We start from the raw sequence: 15,574 nt of genomic DNA, 5'->3' as shown, positions 1-15,574 counted from the left end.
TTAGAGTAAATTTTCCTTACTCTAGTAAGGTACTTTCTGTATTTCAAATAAAAAAAAGCAACAATTTGTTTTCTAGTGATAGTATATATGTTTATATACACATATATGTATGTAAGTATATATATATATTTGTTATAAGGGAGGCAGATTCTCTATTAGATTTGCTCTTTTTCATGAAAATTTTAATTTCAACTTTTAGAAATCAACTCAATATTTGGTCTCAAAATACTCAGCAATGGTGTTTTACTACATTCACTGCCAGATGCTGCCAGGACTGTCCTAGTCCTTTCAGTTCATGTTGGCATTCTCTAGCAGAAAACAGACTATTTTTGTAGGTGTAAAATTATCACTCGCAGGCCATGGGAACCTTTTCGGCATTTATTATTTTTGTTAGTTGCTTTGTGCTCAGATCATCTTCACTGCTCACCATTTCTCTGTGTGCTGACCAGCAGGTCTGAGCCACATGGCTGATGATATCCATGGTGGAAACCTTCCATGTTTGTGCTCACAAACCCTTGTTTTGTGGACATTCATATGCATCCAACAGAAATACAACTTGGCAGCTGTCATGAAACTCCACAGAAACAATTGGCAGTTGCAAGCAAAAAAAAAAAAAAAAAAAAAAAAAAAAAAAAGACACACCCATGGGTAATAATGTGAATCATAGAGGGAATTATACCCTTATAAAGTGATTTTGAGCAGATTAATACATTGTGGCAAGGGCTGGTGGAAATGTGGTAGTAACTTAGTATTTGTGATGGAGTGCAATACCCAAAAGCAGAGCTGGCAGGAATAAACATCCTTGTTACCTGAACACAGCAATGATGTGGCAAAAACATAAGGTGATTCAGACAGCAACCATTGCCAAAGACGGAAAGGAGGATAGTTCCACAGGATCGTGTGGCTATTTTTATGGAAGACACAGTTGTTCCTGCCCTTCCAAAATTGACCCTAATAAAAGCAATTTTGTTTTACACTACTTACGGTGTTAGAATGTAGTTTTCATCAAAGGAATTTTATTGTTCTTCTGTTTTTTCAGACTCAGAGATTTCCTGTGAAATGTTTTGTTCTTTTATTCCACTTGAAAGAAAAAGAAGCTTTAAAAACTACTCCCCGTGTTCAAGGTTTTCCTTATTGTCTCTCTGACTGCCAATTCCAGATATTTGCTTTCCAGAGGTTTTTATTGTTCTCCACCATGCCAATTTCTTATCAGATGGAACAGGAATAAATTTGCTTTGCCAAATTTAGGCTTCTCCATTTCAAAATATTCTCTCTTCAAAATATTGTTGTTAAATACTTTTGTTTTCCTATACAAATGTGTGAATGTTCAAGCCTTTTGTACAGTATCCAAAAGGACTCTAACTTGATCAACATGTGCTTTTCCATTCTTAAAGTTCTTTATGATCTCTGATTACTTTCCATTTTAATGATTTCATTTATTAATTCTTTATTAACATTTTTAAATTAAAATTTTGTCTCTTCTTCTGGATTGTTTTTATAATTTATAAACCCTTAGCTAACTGCATAAATATAAACAGATCCCTTTAAAAAGAATGCCATGATTACTGAAAACATCAAGTATTGCTTTTTAACTCTTCAGATGTGTTGCTTATAAATGTAATATATCTTTTTGTTTAGTGTAACATGTTGAAGTCTACAGTATCTTAATAATCATATCTTTAAGGAGATCTGTTAAAAAAATCATTTGTGGGCAGGATTGATTCCCATTTTTTTAAATCCTTGCATAACTGTTATCATTTTCTTTCATGCTGAAGACAACAATCTTACTAGTTAGTTCAACAGGAGTTGCCTCCAGTGCTAAGTTTGGTGTCCTGGCCCTGCTCCAGGTAGGCATTTTGCCAGGACATGGAGCAAACTGCAGTGGTGGTGCTGATGGATGATCATCCCTTGTTTCTAGACAAGAGTTATATATCCAACTTCTATTATTGCACCACTCAATAGCATTAATATAGTTAAACTTGGGATTCCTTTAGATCCTATCACAGATGTGGTAAATTTATTGACTTTCTTTTCCGGTGACTTTATCATTCTTTTTTCTCTGCACCTCAGAGTCCAGACCAGTATTTCCTCTGGACACCCCATCTATAGTCTCTTGTCATGGTTTGTCAACAACATCCAGGTGGCATGCATCAGCTTCCCTGGAGATGCAAGTACCACCAGTCTCTTCTGGGGTCCAAACAAGAGCTTCACTCTTTAGAAATTAATCTGGATTTTCCATCACTGAAATGCATAATAATAGTTTTTAGTTTTCAGAGAATGATCTTCTTTTCCAGGATGTTTGAGAATTTGTGCCTGTGCATCCTCTCAGTGCTCATGTTATGTATGAAAGCATTTCATTCTCAATTTAACACACTGGGATTCAAGAGGACAGAGAATTTAAACCTGGTCAGGGTTAAAATCTGTTCGTGTCTTCAGTAGTCTTGCTATTGACCTTAGCAGGGCTTGGATTAGTGCCTGCAAGATGTGGAATTAGATTTCAAGAATTATTGACTGAGTCCTCTTCAGTATACCTCAGCACAGTCACCTTCTGAAGGCAGAGAGTCCCAGCACTCCTAGAAGGACATTCCGTGAGTGTTGGACTGGACCCCAGCACTTTGCTCATGCTCTTGTAGATTGATTCTAGTTGTAAAAGAAACTGATGACAAAGCCGTGTACTTATTTAACACAGGCAGAGTTACTTACAAAGCCACATCTACTTGGATGTAGATGTACTTGGAATTTGTGGTAAATAATGTTCTTCTGCTTAATTCACAAACCTGTTCTGATCAGCATGCAGCCTAAAAGTTCTCCTCCCCATGCCCAGATTTGCAGTGTTTGTGGACATGAGTTTCTCTGTGGCCATCTCCCTTAGACTTGTTTTTCTCTGTGTCTGCACCACTGCCAAAGGAAAATTCAGAAAACTGTACCTTATTGAAACCTGCCGTCTTTGCTCTGGGTAAGAACATGTGCCTGTGGTTTGGGCAGAGTTTGCTGTTATTTCATGTCACTAGCCCTGGAGAAAAGCTGAAATGTGTCTGGTGGTTGTCCTAAGAACAGAACAGCAAAAGCTAAATACACCTTGTGGTAGCACTTGCCAGATGATGATCTTTTTCCTTGGCTGTGACATGGGGCCTGAAAGGCGCTTAGGGGACAGGGAGAGCTTGGCCTTCTGTCCATCATCTTGTATCTGTGCTTCAGAATGTTGCAGCTCTAGTGTGGATATTGGATTCAATATGAAATTTCATATCTGGCTGGGACTGTAGCATACCCTAACACCTGTCCAGAGGGATGGACAAAATGCCTCCTTTGGCATCTCCTGATGCCAGGAGAGGACTGGTATGGCACAGTGTGTTATGTGCTAGCATGGTGACCTGCTTTGCATGCCACTGAGCTCTATGGGATGTTTTATGGGAGTAACAAAGATGGAGGTCCACCCACAGCCAGAGAGTACTGCACAGGGTGGTCTTCTGTGACTGTCAGAAGCCTGACTTGTAAACTCCAGATTAAGATTATTAGCATAGCCTAAGGACTTCTTTGAATTATGTGTTGCCCTTTCACCTCTAACTTAATCTGGCATTCACCATGAATATTTAATATATGGCCACCACTGCATCTTGCAGAATAAACGACAGCCTCCAAGTTTCAAAGCTAAATCTGAAAAGCAATGCATATACATCAATACTGGAAAAAAAAGCATCACACCCAGAGCAAATCCTTTTTCAAAACCCACTTATTACAAAAAGTAATGTAATATCATGACTTTTCATTAATACTAGTCTTCACTAAGCCTAAAGCAAATCCTTGCTTACTGTGCACTTGCTACGCTTGTTGTACAGGACTGCCTGAAGGTGGTGAAGGCTCGCAGTCAGTGCGTGAAGAACAGGGAGCGTGCGGCTGGGACAGATATGAGCTCTTTTAGAGTAGTTCTCAGTCCTCAGTTGTCCTTCCTGGAGAATATGATTATGGATGTTTCACAGGAATAATAATGCTAATTTTCAGCCCCCACAGAGTGCTTTACACCTGCAAAGTGCTATAAAAATGTGAGCTAATACCAGTAAGTGAATATTGCTGTGCCTGTTTTGTAGATGCAGAAATGAAGATACAGAAAGGTCAGAGGGCTGACCCAGGGCCACATAGCTTCTCAGCAGCAGGTTTAGGATGACGAAACTGGTGTCTCTCTGGTCACATTTAATTAATCGTGCTGCCTTTTTAAAATTAGCTCAAAGCTCATATATATACTTCTATATACATGTATATATATGTGTGTATGTATAAAATGCTTGAGAAGGAGTTGTTTCCCTCTTCCCTCTTTGCTTCTTCAAAATAAACAAGCTCCTGAGCTACCAAACCCCATGTTTACACGTATCATTAAATACTTTCCAGTTGCTAGCCAGAAAACTCAGCAGAAAATCTGTAGAACACCAAAGTAACTCTCTTCTTTTAAATAATTGATGATGCCAAATAGCAGCAGTGTTATGCCAACAAAGAGATCGGTCTCTCAAAATATTTTATTCATTATGCCTCAAGAAACCCAAAGCCTTGTTTTTAACGAAAGCGAATTTGAGCAGTTGGCTCTCGGTTCCTCTGAAACATCTGCTTATTACAATTCTTGGTGTTAAAGCACTGGTGCTCCCCGGTAAATCTTTCAGCTTTAAGTAATATGTATGGAAGACTTGGCAAGGAGATCAGGAAGGAGAAAGAGAAATGCTTGCCAAATATTCATTTTACTTTATAAGGCTGTAGTGGTATATGTTAATAGTACATGTGTTGAGGTGAATCTACTAATCCGATTAAATAACAGGACAAGAAGGAATTAATTCCAAGGTTCAAAAAGACTCCATTCTGTGCAGCTGTAAATTTATATTCCAGGGTAAAATGGTTAGAAGTCTTGGCTAACTAGACATCTATAAAACAGCCAGAAATGGATCTTTCTCTGTATTGTTTGTAAATCAAGGTCACTTATGGGAGAAGGCTATGTTGTGATAAATCTGTCTGACAATTAGATGGAGAGGACATATCAATGTTAAATTATATTCTTTTTATGCTTTGGGCAGAAAGCAATGTGACCAGTAGCATTATGTAAAGAAAATTGCATTCCAGATAATAACGGATACTCATGGTGCATGGTTTTACACGTTAATGTGCTACATTTTACTCAGCCATGTTAATATTTTAGATTATGTAACATTCCCTTTTTTATGCGTAGTTTATTTTTTTTCGCTGAGAATGCAGCTCCCTCCTCCTCATCCCCCTCCCCCTCTTCCTCTTCCTTTCCCTTTCTCTCTCCTTCTCCCTCTCTTCTCCCTATTTCTCTGCCTTCTCCATTTTTCCATTTTACCTTTTCCCCTTCTCTTAATTCTCACAGTGATGCTTATGAAACAAACAAGGAGAATGGACTTAAAGGGAAACTGTCCATACAAGAAAATTTTAACATGTAATTTCAAGGTTTGTAAGCCAGGATTCTATGTTCTATACTTACAGATTCAATCTGTGTACCAGGCTTTGATCCAAGCCTTAGCATGATGACTGGAATCACTCCAATTAACCCAATGATACCAGGCATGGGGTTAGTGCCGCCACCACCACCAACAGATGTGCCTGTAGTCAAAGAAATAATTCACTGCAAAAGCTGCACACTCTTCCCTCCAAACCCAAGTAAGTGGATCTGAAGAAAGAATGTTACTTTCCTAAATACACTGCATTAATATTTTTTATCTAATTACAGTTATGCTTTATAATTACCAGCATGTGTGGTCTTTCCTTCTAAGGTCTCTTCTGTGTGTAAAGCGTGGTATGGTATAAGTGCATCCTTATTCACCTCTGTAAGGTCTCAGAAAAACAAAAACTATAATGCTTGTACAAAAAGGAAAAGTACTTAAAGAAAAGTAACACAGCCTAAAGATCTACACTGCTCATAGTATATACCTGTCTTTCCTGTATATCAGGATGTCACAAAACATAAAACTTATATGGTGCTGTTCATCTCTGTTCCCCTTCAGGTGCCTGTGTTAGATGGGACCAATCTGGGCTCATGTCCCTGAACACAGTAACTTGAATCCCAAACTGCCTCACTACAGTCCCTTTTTGAGGGACATGAAAGGAAAGGGGGCTACAACTTCTCTCCTGCCATTTTTCAAAAACTTCAACATGGCAGATGAGTTTCTTCTTTTTGAAAGCAGGGACCAGGTTCCCTCCTGTTCCTGCTGTTACTGTCCAAATGGAAAACTCTCCCCAGTCAGATACCGCCTCAGGCACAAACTCTGATTTTGTATGTTGGCCCCATGAGTTTCAGAGCCATCATACCAGTGACTTTCACTATCACTGTGAAATGAAAACATTGAGCAAATATTCAGGTGCTCTGGATTTGCAGTGTATCCAGATCACAGTTTAATCAAACTGGTTATGTATGTGAGTATGTATGTATGTATATATATGTACACTTTAAGGTTGCAACCTATACTGTGTTAAAGGACCCAAAAAGTAAGTAATATTAGTCATATTCATTCTTAGAGAATTACTTTCACTGAGTATAAACAAGGTGAAGTGTTATGATAGCTTTTATTTTTATGTGGCTTTCAAAAATTTAATAGTTTTTCCGATAGAAGTGTGTATAAATTCTCGCTCTATACACATGGAGGTAGCATTTTTAGCTACTCCACCTCGTGAGCACTTGTAAACAATGAGGTTATCCTTCCCCTGTGCTGCCGTCTGCTCCATTATCTGGCAACAAGACAAAACAGATAACCAGCAGAGTGTTTTCATCATGCTGTCACTTTGTTGTGTTTCCCACTTTGTTTTTCTGTTTGCTGTGCTCCTGCACTCTGAGACAGAAATGAAATTATGCTAATACCAGGAAAAGGTGTCCAGTCCAAGTGCACAGGGTGTACACAGCATGGGCTTGCTCACAGCCCACACACATGGTGCGCATGGTGAGTGATGGGTATGAGCCAGAGATGGTGCTGTTCAGGCTTTGAATGCACTGCACTAGAGCCTGAGATCTGTGTTCAGGGTCAAATCAGTTGCAGAAGCTCCTCTGCTGTGAAACAGAATATTTTTCTTTTTTTTGTGGGGCTGTACAGGGAAGAAAAAGACCTTTTTAGACCACACTGTCTGTCCTGGAGAACAACCTGCAGTGGCAGGAATAAATGTTTGAAGTACCACCTGAAGCTTGAAAGGGTTTAGATTCAAGTGATCAATTTTGGATAATCTTTGCAATATTCAATTATTTTGCTTGTCCCTCTCTTCTGCCTCTGTACTATGCCAGGTATCTGTTGCTGCCCAGAACTGATTAAAGGGGTGAATAGAGCCAATGGATCAAAAGACAAATTTTGTATTCCAATGTGATTTCTGTTTTGACTTAGATCTTCCACCACCTTCAACAAGAGAGAGACCTCCTGGGTGTAAAACTGTGTTTGTTGGAGGATTACCAGAAAACGCAACAGAGGAAATTATTCAGGAAGTCTTTGAGCAATGTGGAGATATAACAGCCATTCGGAAAAGCAAGAAGAATTTTTGTCACATCCGTTTTGCAGAGGAGTTCATGGTTGATAAAGCCATTTACCTTTCTGGTACTTCACATTCTTTAATGGATTTTCCTTGCTTCTCATTTGTATTTTGTGATGCTAATGCATGCTTATTTTCTTAACTTTTATCTCAGCAAGTCTTTCTTGAACTCCTGTGGCTGTAGCATGAAGTGGCAAGGGGCAATTCTGTTATTTCTCTTTGTCTGCCAAGACTCATGCATGGTGTTGTATGTTACTTACCTGGGAGCAATTTCCTGCCATCCCACAACAATGCAACAGATCCTGAAATTCACTATAGAACAATCTTATTTTTGATTTACACAGGTTTATATAGTTTTGCTCACAGGTTGTGGAAAGAGGAGGGCACCGGGCCAGGAACTCTGCTGTTTTCCAGTGCCAATTTTTCTGATAGGCTGGCAATCGCACTGGCATATTTTTATGGATTTGTGGTACAGCCTGAATAAAGTCTGTCTTTATGCATGCATGTATTCAGCTACTGCATGGGTTAGATTCTGAGCCCCATCTGTAGGCTACGTCTGTTGCCTCCCATGACAATGAGTGCTGCAGAAATGACAGGGTGTAAAATTTCAGAATCTCTTTATTTTCCAGCAAAGGAACAGACAAAAAACCCCTCAAAACAAAACAAAAAAAACCCAAGGAAACAACCCCCTCCTCCCCCAATCTCCAATTCACAGGGGAAAAAAAATTAAGAAGAAAAGATGAAAAATAAGTCTGCTTTCACATTTTTTGGCTTCTGTGACTGTCAGTGTCCTCTTAGGGTTAATTTCCGTCATTTGAGGATTGACTTGCTAAACAAGTCCTTTTTCACCTTACTGATTTGGCTCACATGCACTGTATGTATTTGTCTGCACTCCACAGGCTGGCTCATCCATCTTTCTGGGTCCTGGAGAGATTCAAACGCACTGTTTTGCCTACAATTGTAGTCACTTTCAACCCATATGCAGCGTATTCTTGAATAAACAAGGTGCAGGGAGTGCTTCTTGGCCAAGAGAAGCTGACACGGACTGCCTTACCTACAGCCACCCTCTGGCAGGTGACCTCAAAGCACCCACTGGGACCATCCTTTTGAGCCTGGGAGAGAGTTAACAGCCCAGGACTCATGTTTGAGCTCCCACCCTGACCCATCTCCTGTTTAGCAATAAGGACAGAATCTCAACATCCTGTAGGTGTCCATAGGAAGCTCCTCCAGCTGGAAACAAGCTGTCTCTCAAATCACCATCAAGCATATAGAAAAAAAGAGAAAGGAGAGAAAGAAAGAGAAATAGAGAAAGAAAGAGAGAGAGAGAAAGGAAAAAAGGAAAGAAAGGATGGAAGGAAAGGGTGGAAGGAAGGGAGGAAGGGAGGAAGGGAGGAAGGAAGGAAGGAAGGAAGGAAGGAAGGAAGGAAGGAAGGAAGGAAGGAAGGAAGGAAGGAAGGAAGGAAGGAAGGAAGGAAGGAAGGAAGGAAGGAAGGAAGGAAGGAAGGAAGGAAGGAAGGAAGGAAGGAAGGAAGGAAGGAAGGAAGGAAGGAAGGAAGGAAGGAAGGAAGGAAGGAAGGAAGGAAGGAAGGAAGGAAGGAAGGAAGGAAGGAAGGAAGGAAGGAAGGAAGGAAGGAAGGAGAAAGAGAAAGAAAGCCTGCCTCTCACCTTTTGAAATATGTCATCAGGAAGAACCTAGCTCCTTTGTTTTTCAAAGGTTTTCCTTAGGGTTTTTAGGTTGTTTGAGGTTTATTATCCTAACTTGGCTGCTTTCTTTAAATACCTGTTTGAAGAAGTACAGAAAATTATGAGTTTTATGGGGTCTATGTAAAGATTTATTTTAAAGTGATTTGTCACAGTTATCAGGGTAGCTGCACCACTGACCCCTTTTGGCTGACTCCTTTGTGCCTACACCTCTGTGGATAAAACCATATAATTACACCCTCATTAGTTCAGAGCCCAGTTCTGAGAGAAAGGAGAGAAAGAAAGAGAAATAGAGAAAGAAAGAGAGAGAGAGAAAGGAAAAAAGGAAAGAAAGGATGGAAGGAAAGGGTGGAAGGAAGGGAGGAAGGGAGGAAGGGAGGAAGGGAGGAAGGAAGGAAGGAAGGAAGGAAGGAAGGAAGGAAGGAAGGAAGGAAGGAAGGAAGGAAGGAAGGAAGGAAGGAAGGAAGGAAGGAAGGAAGGAAGGAAGGAAGGAAGGAAGGAAGGAAGGAAGGAAGGAAGGAAGGAAGGAAGGAAGGAAGGAAGGAAGGAAGGAAGGAAGGAAGGAAGGAAGGAAGGAAGGAAGGAAGGAGAAAGAGAAAGAAAGCCTGCCTCTCACCTTTTGAAATATGTCATCAGGAAGAACCTAGCTCCTTTGTTTTTCAAAGGTTTTCCTTAGGGTTTTTAGGTTGTTTGAGGTTTATTATCCTAACTTGGCTGCTTTCTTTAAATACCTGTTTGAAGAAGTACAGAAAATTATGAGTTTTATGGGGTCTATGTAAAGATTTATTTTAAATATTGCTATATTTTCAGGTTTATGCCAGATCTTTATTCCAGTCCAGATTTTTCTTTTTTTTTTTAATTTTCACTTCAGTTCTTACAGCCCCTCCTCCCCATCCTCTCTTCCTGATTTCCATGCTTCTCATTTATTTGTTTATTCGTGTTACTTCCAGAATGCTGTAGGTCATTGCAGCAGATTAGAGGCATCACAAGCAGTAGTACATTTACCAGCTTTCAGCTTCTCTTTAGGGGACCCTAGTAACAGAACAGAAGAGGGGCACACCAGATTCAGCTGGAACTGGTAACACTGTATTATGATAAAGAAAACAGTGGCAAAAAAGAGAGCAAAGAAAAGATCAAAAATATACAGGCTGCCACCCTGGGCCAGAAACAGTGTTCCTCTAGCTCAGTTTCCTGCTTCTCAGCAGTTGGCTGCATGCTTTACTTCACTCCAAGTTTTAGTTTAATTTAATTTGCCTTAAATCCTGAAGGGACCATAGAGGTAACAAATTCTGTGTGCTGCTATGTGTCCTCATTCATAATGCACCAGGGTGCTCACTCAGAAGAGAGGACATGAGCAGAAACAGAGGTGAAAGATTCCTTTCCTCATTCTTCCTCATTCTGAATTTTCTGCAAATTTAATTCCAAGTTCCTGGTGCATCATTCCCTCCTCTGTTTCCTTCCATCACAGTTGCGCTGCTGTCTGTGCTTTCTCTTACGTCTGCTCTGCAGCCTCCCTTCCCATCCGTGTTTTCCTCCCCACTTTTCATTCTTCCAAAGTGTTGTACCTATTGTCTCCAGCCAGACAAGGGAAAGAACCAGTGCGAGAGATAAGGGGTGAGAAAGAAATGCAGGAGCACTCTGTAGGCGAGTTCCACTTCTTTTTAGCAAGGCTGCTGAACTGTGCAGATGAAACATGAAGCACTGACTGTCCCCCACCACTACCAGGGAGGTCTGGCACTAGGCAGGGGCAAGGGCGTGTTTTCCTTGTCCTGAAATATCAGGGGGGGTTTTACCAGTCTTTATTATATTCTCAAACATAATATATTCTGAAATGTTGGGAACAAAGCATATTTTTGAGGCATTTTATTTTCCCTGTAAGAGACAAAAGAGATGTACAAATATAATATGTGTGTTATATTAGGGGAAAGTCATGCCTTTGATATCTCTGGTATAATGATAATTTTGTCTACCTAATCAGTTTTATCTATCTACCCCATCTAATCTCATCAAATTTTGCATTTATCCCATGCTTATCATCAGAATAGAGCAAGTGATTACAAAATCCATCAAGCAGTTTAATCACTGGGGTTTTTTTTCTTTGTACTCCTAAGTACACATGTATGAAAAGGGAGACTGGAAGATAGGTAGAAGACTATGATAAGAGTGTCGACTTGAGGAAGGCTATGTTTCATTTAACCTTTAAAGATATATTTTGATCTCCCAAGGAAAAGACTTTCCAAAATCATCATACCAGCCCATGAGAAAGCTCTTTCTCAAAACTGTATGTACTTTACTATTTTGGCTGAAAATTCAGTAACTCCTGCAAATATTGATGGCCCCAGACTTGAAAATATGGGACAAACAGGTGTCTGGAGACAGACCTGTTTATACTCCAAAAGCCCATGTGTGCATTTTTCCTGCGCTGATATTTCCCCTGTGGGTTTCCTTTCAGTACCATTTACTTGTTTCATTTTAAGTTCTCTCTGATCACCATTAACACTCTGATCTAGATCCCCAGTTAGCCCTCAGCTATTGGCTGGTGCCCAGTCAAAGGTAAGTCAAGCCATGGAGTTTGCACTAGACCTGTGATATGAAAATACTGTTTGATTTTTATTTAGCACTTTCATTAACTTTTCCTGTTTCTGCTTCTTTAAAATGAGGATCTTGGCAGGTTCCCAAAGACTTTTTGTCTTCCACTGTGTGCAAACCTGAAATTAAAAATGACAAGCCAGGCACAAAGTTAATGCTAGCTGCAGCCCTGAGCAAAGAGATGGGGAAAAAAATTAATTGCCCATGCATGAAGGGGAGGCAGTGCCAGGTGTTTCTCTTACACATTCAAACACCCTCAAACATCAATAGGGAGACATGGTATTGAGAAAAACCGAGCCTCCCAGCTGCCTCGAGGCTCAAAATTTCCAGCACAGATGGGTGCCTGAGGATCTCATGTACAAAACAACCTGCCAGTTGTGCATGCAGAGTCTTTCTGGTTATCAAACCATCAAGGGTCTGTTCTTCACTGGCCAGGTCATTGGTCCTGTAGTGTCTGCAAAGCCCAGTACATGAAGGTGCAAGAAACCATCCTTAAGGTATTTTTTGTTTCTGTTAAGGGAAAGATGCCAAACTGTGACCATTCTGATCTGACTTTGAAGCTAATCCTGCTTTGGACTAGGTGATATCCAATGTCCCTTCTTAGCTAGGTTATTCTAAGTTTCTGGGCTGGTGCTAATCACTTGGCTGGCTGGCCCCCTTCAGTCTTTATAGTTAAACAAGCAGTCACATTTTTCTAGCGTGATTCATGGTAAATTTCCAAAATCTGTTAATTTGGTTTCCCAAAGGGAACCATTTTTCCAGTGCTACTGCAATGTACACTGTTCAAGTTTTTTTCCCATTTACTTCAAAAATGAGGGCCACTTCAATACAACTCAGCTTTGCCAGTGCACACAGAACCTATAGATTCATAGTCCTTTTCATTAGCTCTTTATTCACCCTATGTGAGGGGCCTTGAAGTCCACAAGAGCTTTGCCTCCTGCAGTGCTGTGTTTCTGACTCTGCCCATAACTATTGTTCTCCTGCCAATGGAGGCGAAAGACAGTGGGGGGAGAGGAAGAGAGATTGAGTCTTCCTGGAAAGTGCAGCCCAGCTGGGAGATCTAATTTTAGGTTCACGAGACCTGGCACCTTGGCAGTGTCCTTTGCATTGCTGATAATGCTGTTCTGGCACAGAGCAAACACTGTGTGAGGAATGCAGCTGGCACGCCAAACTGGCGGGGAGCAGGGGGCTAACATTTGTCACAGTTATCAGGGTAGCTGCACCACTGACCCCTTTTGGCTGACTCCTTTGTGCCTACACCTCTGTGGATAAAACCATATAATTACACCCTCATTAGTTCAGAGCCCAGTTCTGAAAGGTCACACACACTCTTCTATTATGTCGCACTGAATAGGGTGTATCTTTAACTCTTCCCTTCAACGCCTTGGGACTAGAGCTACATACATGGCCACAAAAAGCTTTTGGGGGAAAAGAGTGGTGTTTGCTTCTCTAAGCTAGAGAAAATAAAGCCAAGACTAATTTAAAATAATAAACAGTCCCGTCCTTTGACACTCCTACAATACCCAGGTTTACTTTACCCCAAGCTCCTGAACCTTGGAGACCAGATTTGATAGGTTCCATTGGTAGGAACCTATCAAAACCATTCCTTGGTAAGGCAGTTTTTCATGCCTTTTGGTTTTGAAGGACCTCTGTAACACTTAGCTCAAGTTTTTCATCTGGGTTTGCACTCCTTGCTGGACAATGAAAGTCATATCTTTTCCTCACCTGCAGACTCCTTAGCTGAACTCCACAAGGTGTTTGAAAGGAAAATGTTAAATCAAAAGGCACCCAGATTATTTTTTATTTGAAGGATTACTACATATATGGATATTTAATGTCTTTGAAGCTATTGTCTCATGTGTGCTGTAGTACAGACAATCCCTTGTAGTCATACAGCACAATGTTCTTCCAGCAGTAAAACAGAGTATGCCTAGATACACATTTCTGCAAGGATGTGCTTAATCTACTACACAATTCTCAGCTTTGCTATTCCTTGAGGAAGCTCAGAACTGAGTTTTAACTGTGGTGGTGAGGTGCTAAAGCTCTTAAAACTACAGGCAAACCACAAGACTGGAAGGTAGGTTCTCTTTCTGCAATCAAAAGCAGCAAACACCATTTTTCCTGACATTTTGAATAGAAGTTTCCTCTCCCTGGAGTTATTATGCAGTGGTTGCAGTTGTGTGCATTTCTGAAGAGCTTCCTGTGTGCCAGCTCAGCACAGATTTCATCTCTTCAGCATCCCATCGTTTGAGAAATCTCTGCTGGGCTGTTGTGTGTTGGCATGGAGAAATTAGAGCTATCCTGTGTAGACTTGATTAATTTTACTCACATTTGAAGGCTCTGTTTGAAGCCTTCTACACAGTATTTTCTCGCACTTTCTTTGAGTTGGCATTTTAAAAGTTAGATTAACTGCCCTGTGTATATATTTGTGCCTTAGAAATAAAACTTGGAAAGAAGACAGGTGCCCAAATATGGCCACAAAAATCTCCTCTTATAGCTTTGGCATGATTTTTTTGACCTCTGACAGTAGTCAAGAGTTTTAGTTCAGAGCAGGACCCTTTTGTGCTGCTGTGTAGCCCTTAACTTAAAGCTGTGCAGTGTGCTAACTTTAGAATGTGATACATTGGCCAAATTATGAATATGCAGAATATCCCTAAAGATAAGGCACAACAGGTTTCATTATTTGTTATGAAAGGAGTCTTGCAAATGCCTAATAAATCTGTCCCTACTTTAGAAATTACTTTAAGGAATGGTGAACTCAATTAATTTGTAGGTGATTTATATTTGCTGCTAGATTATTTTCACTGGGGAATTTGAAAATAGTGGTTGCAATTGTAAAGTCTCAAAATTTGAGATCTAGCATCACTGTAGTTATTGAACCATACTCTTTGTGGCAGAGGAGTTTATGTAGTACAATTTCCATGTTCACCTATAGTCATGGCTTTTAGAAAATTCAGCCTTTCCCCATATTTCCAATTCCTTTGGCAGGGTGGAGATAAACGCTACACTGAACATGATCTCAACAGGATCAGTGGAAGAAGGACTCTCCATTCAGTCTAAAACAGATCTATTTTAAATAATTGGTTTTTGTTTATCTGACTTCTGTGCTTTTAAAAGTTGGAAGCATCATGTGGAAAAATGACATATTTTGAGAGATTTCTAAACATAAATGTAGGTTCTATACCTTAAGATTGACTTTTTAGTTCATGTACTATGGTGATAGGTGGTACAGGAAATGGTGAAGAAAAATGAGTGGATGTATGTTTATTTTCTTGTGAAAACATGGTGATTGATAGATATTGCATAGATATGTGGGAATCTATTAATTTACATTTTTACCTGGCTGCACTTGAAAAGGGGGGAAAAAATGAAGAGAAATTTAAGCAAATAAATCCTGCAACAGTTAGTTCTACTTGTTGATTTCAGGTTACCGCATGAGATTAGGATCTAGCACAGACAAAAAGGATTCAGGTCGCCTTCATGTTGATTTTGCTCAGGCAAGAGATGACTTTTATGAATGGGAATGCAAACAAAGAATGCTGGCCAGAGAAGAACGCCACAGACGTAAAATGGAAGAGGACAGACTGCGCCCTCCTTCACCTCCGGCAATAATGCATTATTCTGAACACGAAGCTGCTTTGCTGGCTGAAAAATTGAAAGGTAAGCAGCATTTGCTACTTCTCAGTTTATTATTCCTTAAAAGCGGGAGCCATGCAGAGGCCAGAGCAGTGAAGCCAGTTTCTATCGGATGTGTTTCATTATTTGCCCTGTTAGCTTTCCC

General features: G+C 40.2%; 1 protein-coding gene across 10 annotated transcripts in view; it reads left to right on the top strand.

Moving 5' to 3' along the window:
- The window catches only part of ENOX1 (ecto-NOX disulfide-thiol exchanger 1), a 356,911-nt gene that overhangs the window by 250,203 nt on the left and 91,134 nt on the right, over window positions 1-15,574 (top strand). For all 10 annotated transcript variants that reach the window (XM_064408720.1, XM_064408719.1, XM_064408714.1 and 7 more), the window contains 3 exons: window positions 5,482-5,655; window positions 7,362-7,568; window positions 15,220-15,453. In XM_064408720.1, coding sequence (XP_064264790.1) covers window positions 5,482-5,655; window positions 7,362-7,568; window positions 15,220-15,453 — 615 coding nt within the window. The remainder of the gene's footprint in view (window positions 1-5,481; window positions 5,656-7,361; window positions 7,569-15,219; window positions 15,454-15,574) is intronic.

The sequence above is a fragment of the Passer domesticus genome, chromosome 2 (genome assembly GCF_036417665.1).
Source record: "Passer domesticus isolate bPasDom1 chromosome 2, bPasDom1.hap1, whole genome shotgun sequence".
Taxonomy (NCBI): Eukaryota; Metazoa; Chordata; class Aves; order Passeriformes; family Passeridae; genus Passer; species Passer domesticus.
This window is presented reverse-complemented; position numbering and strand designations above follow the sequence as displayed.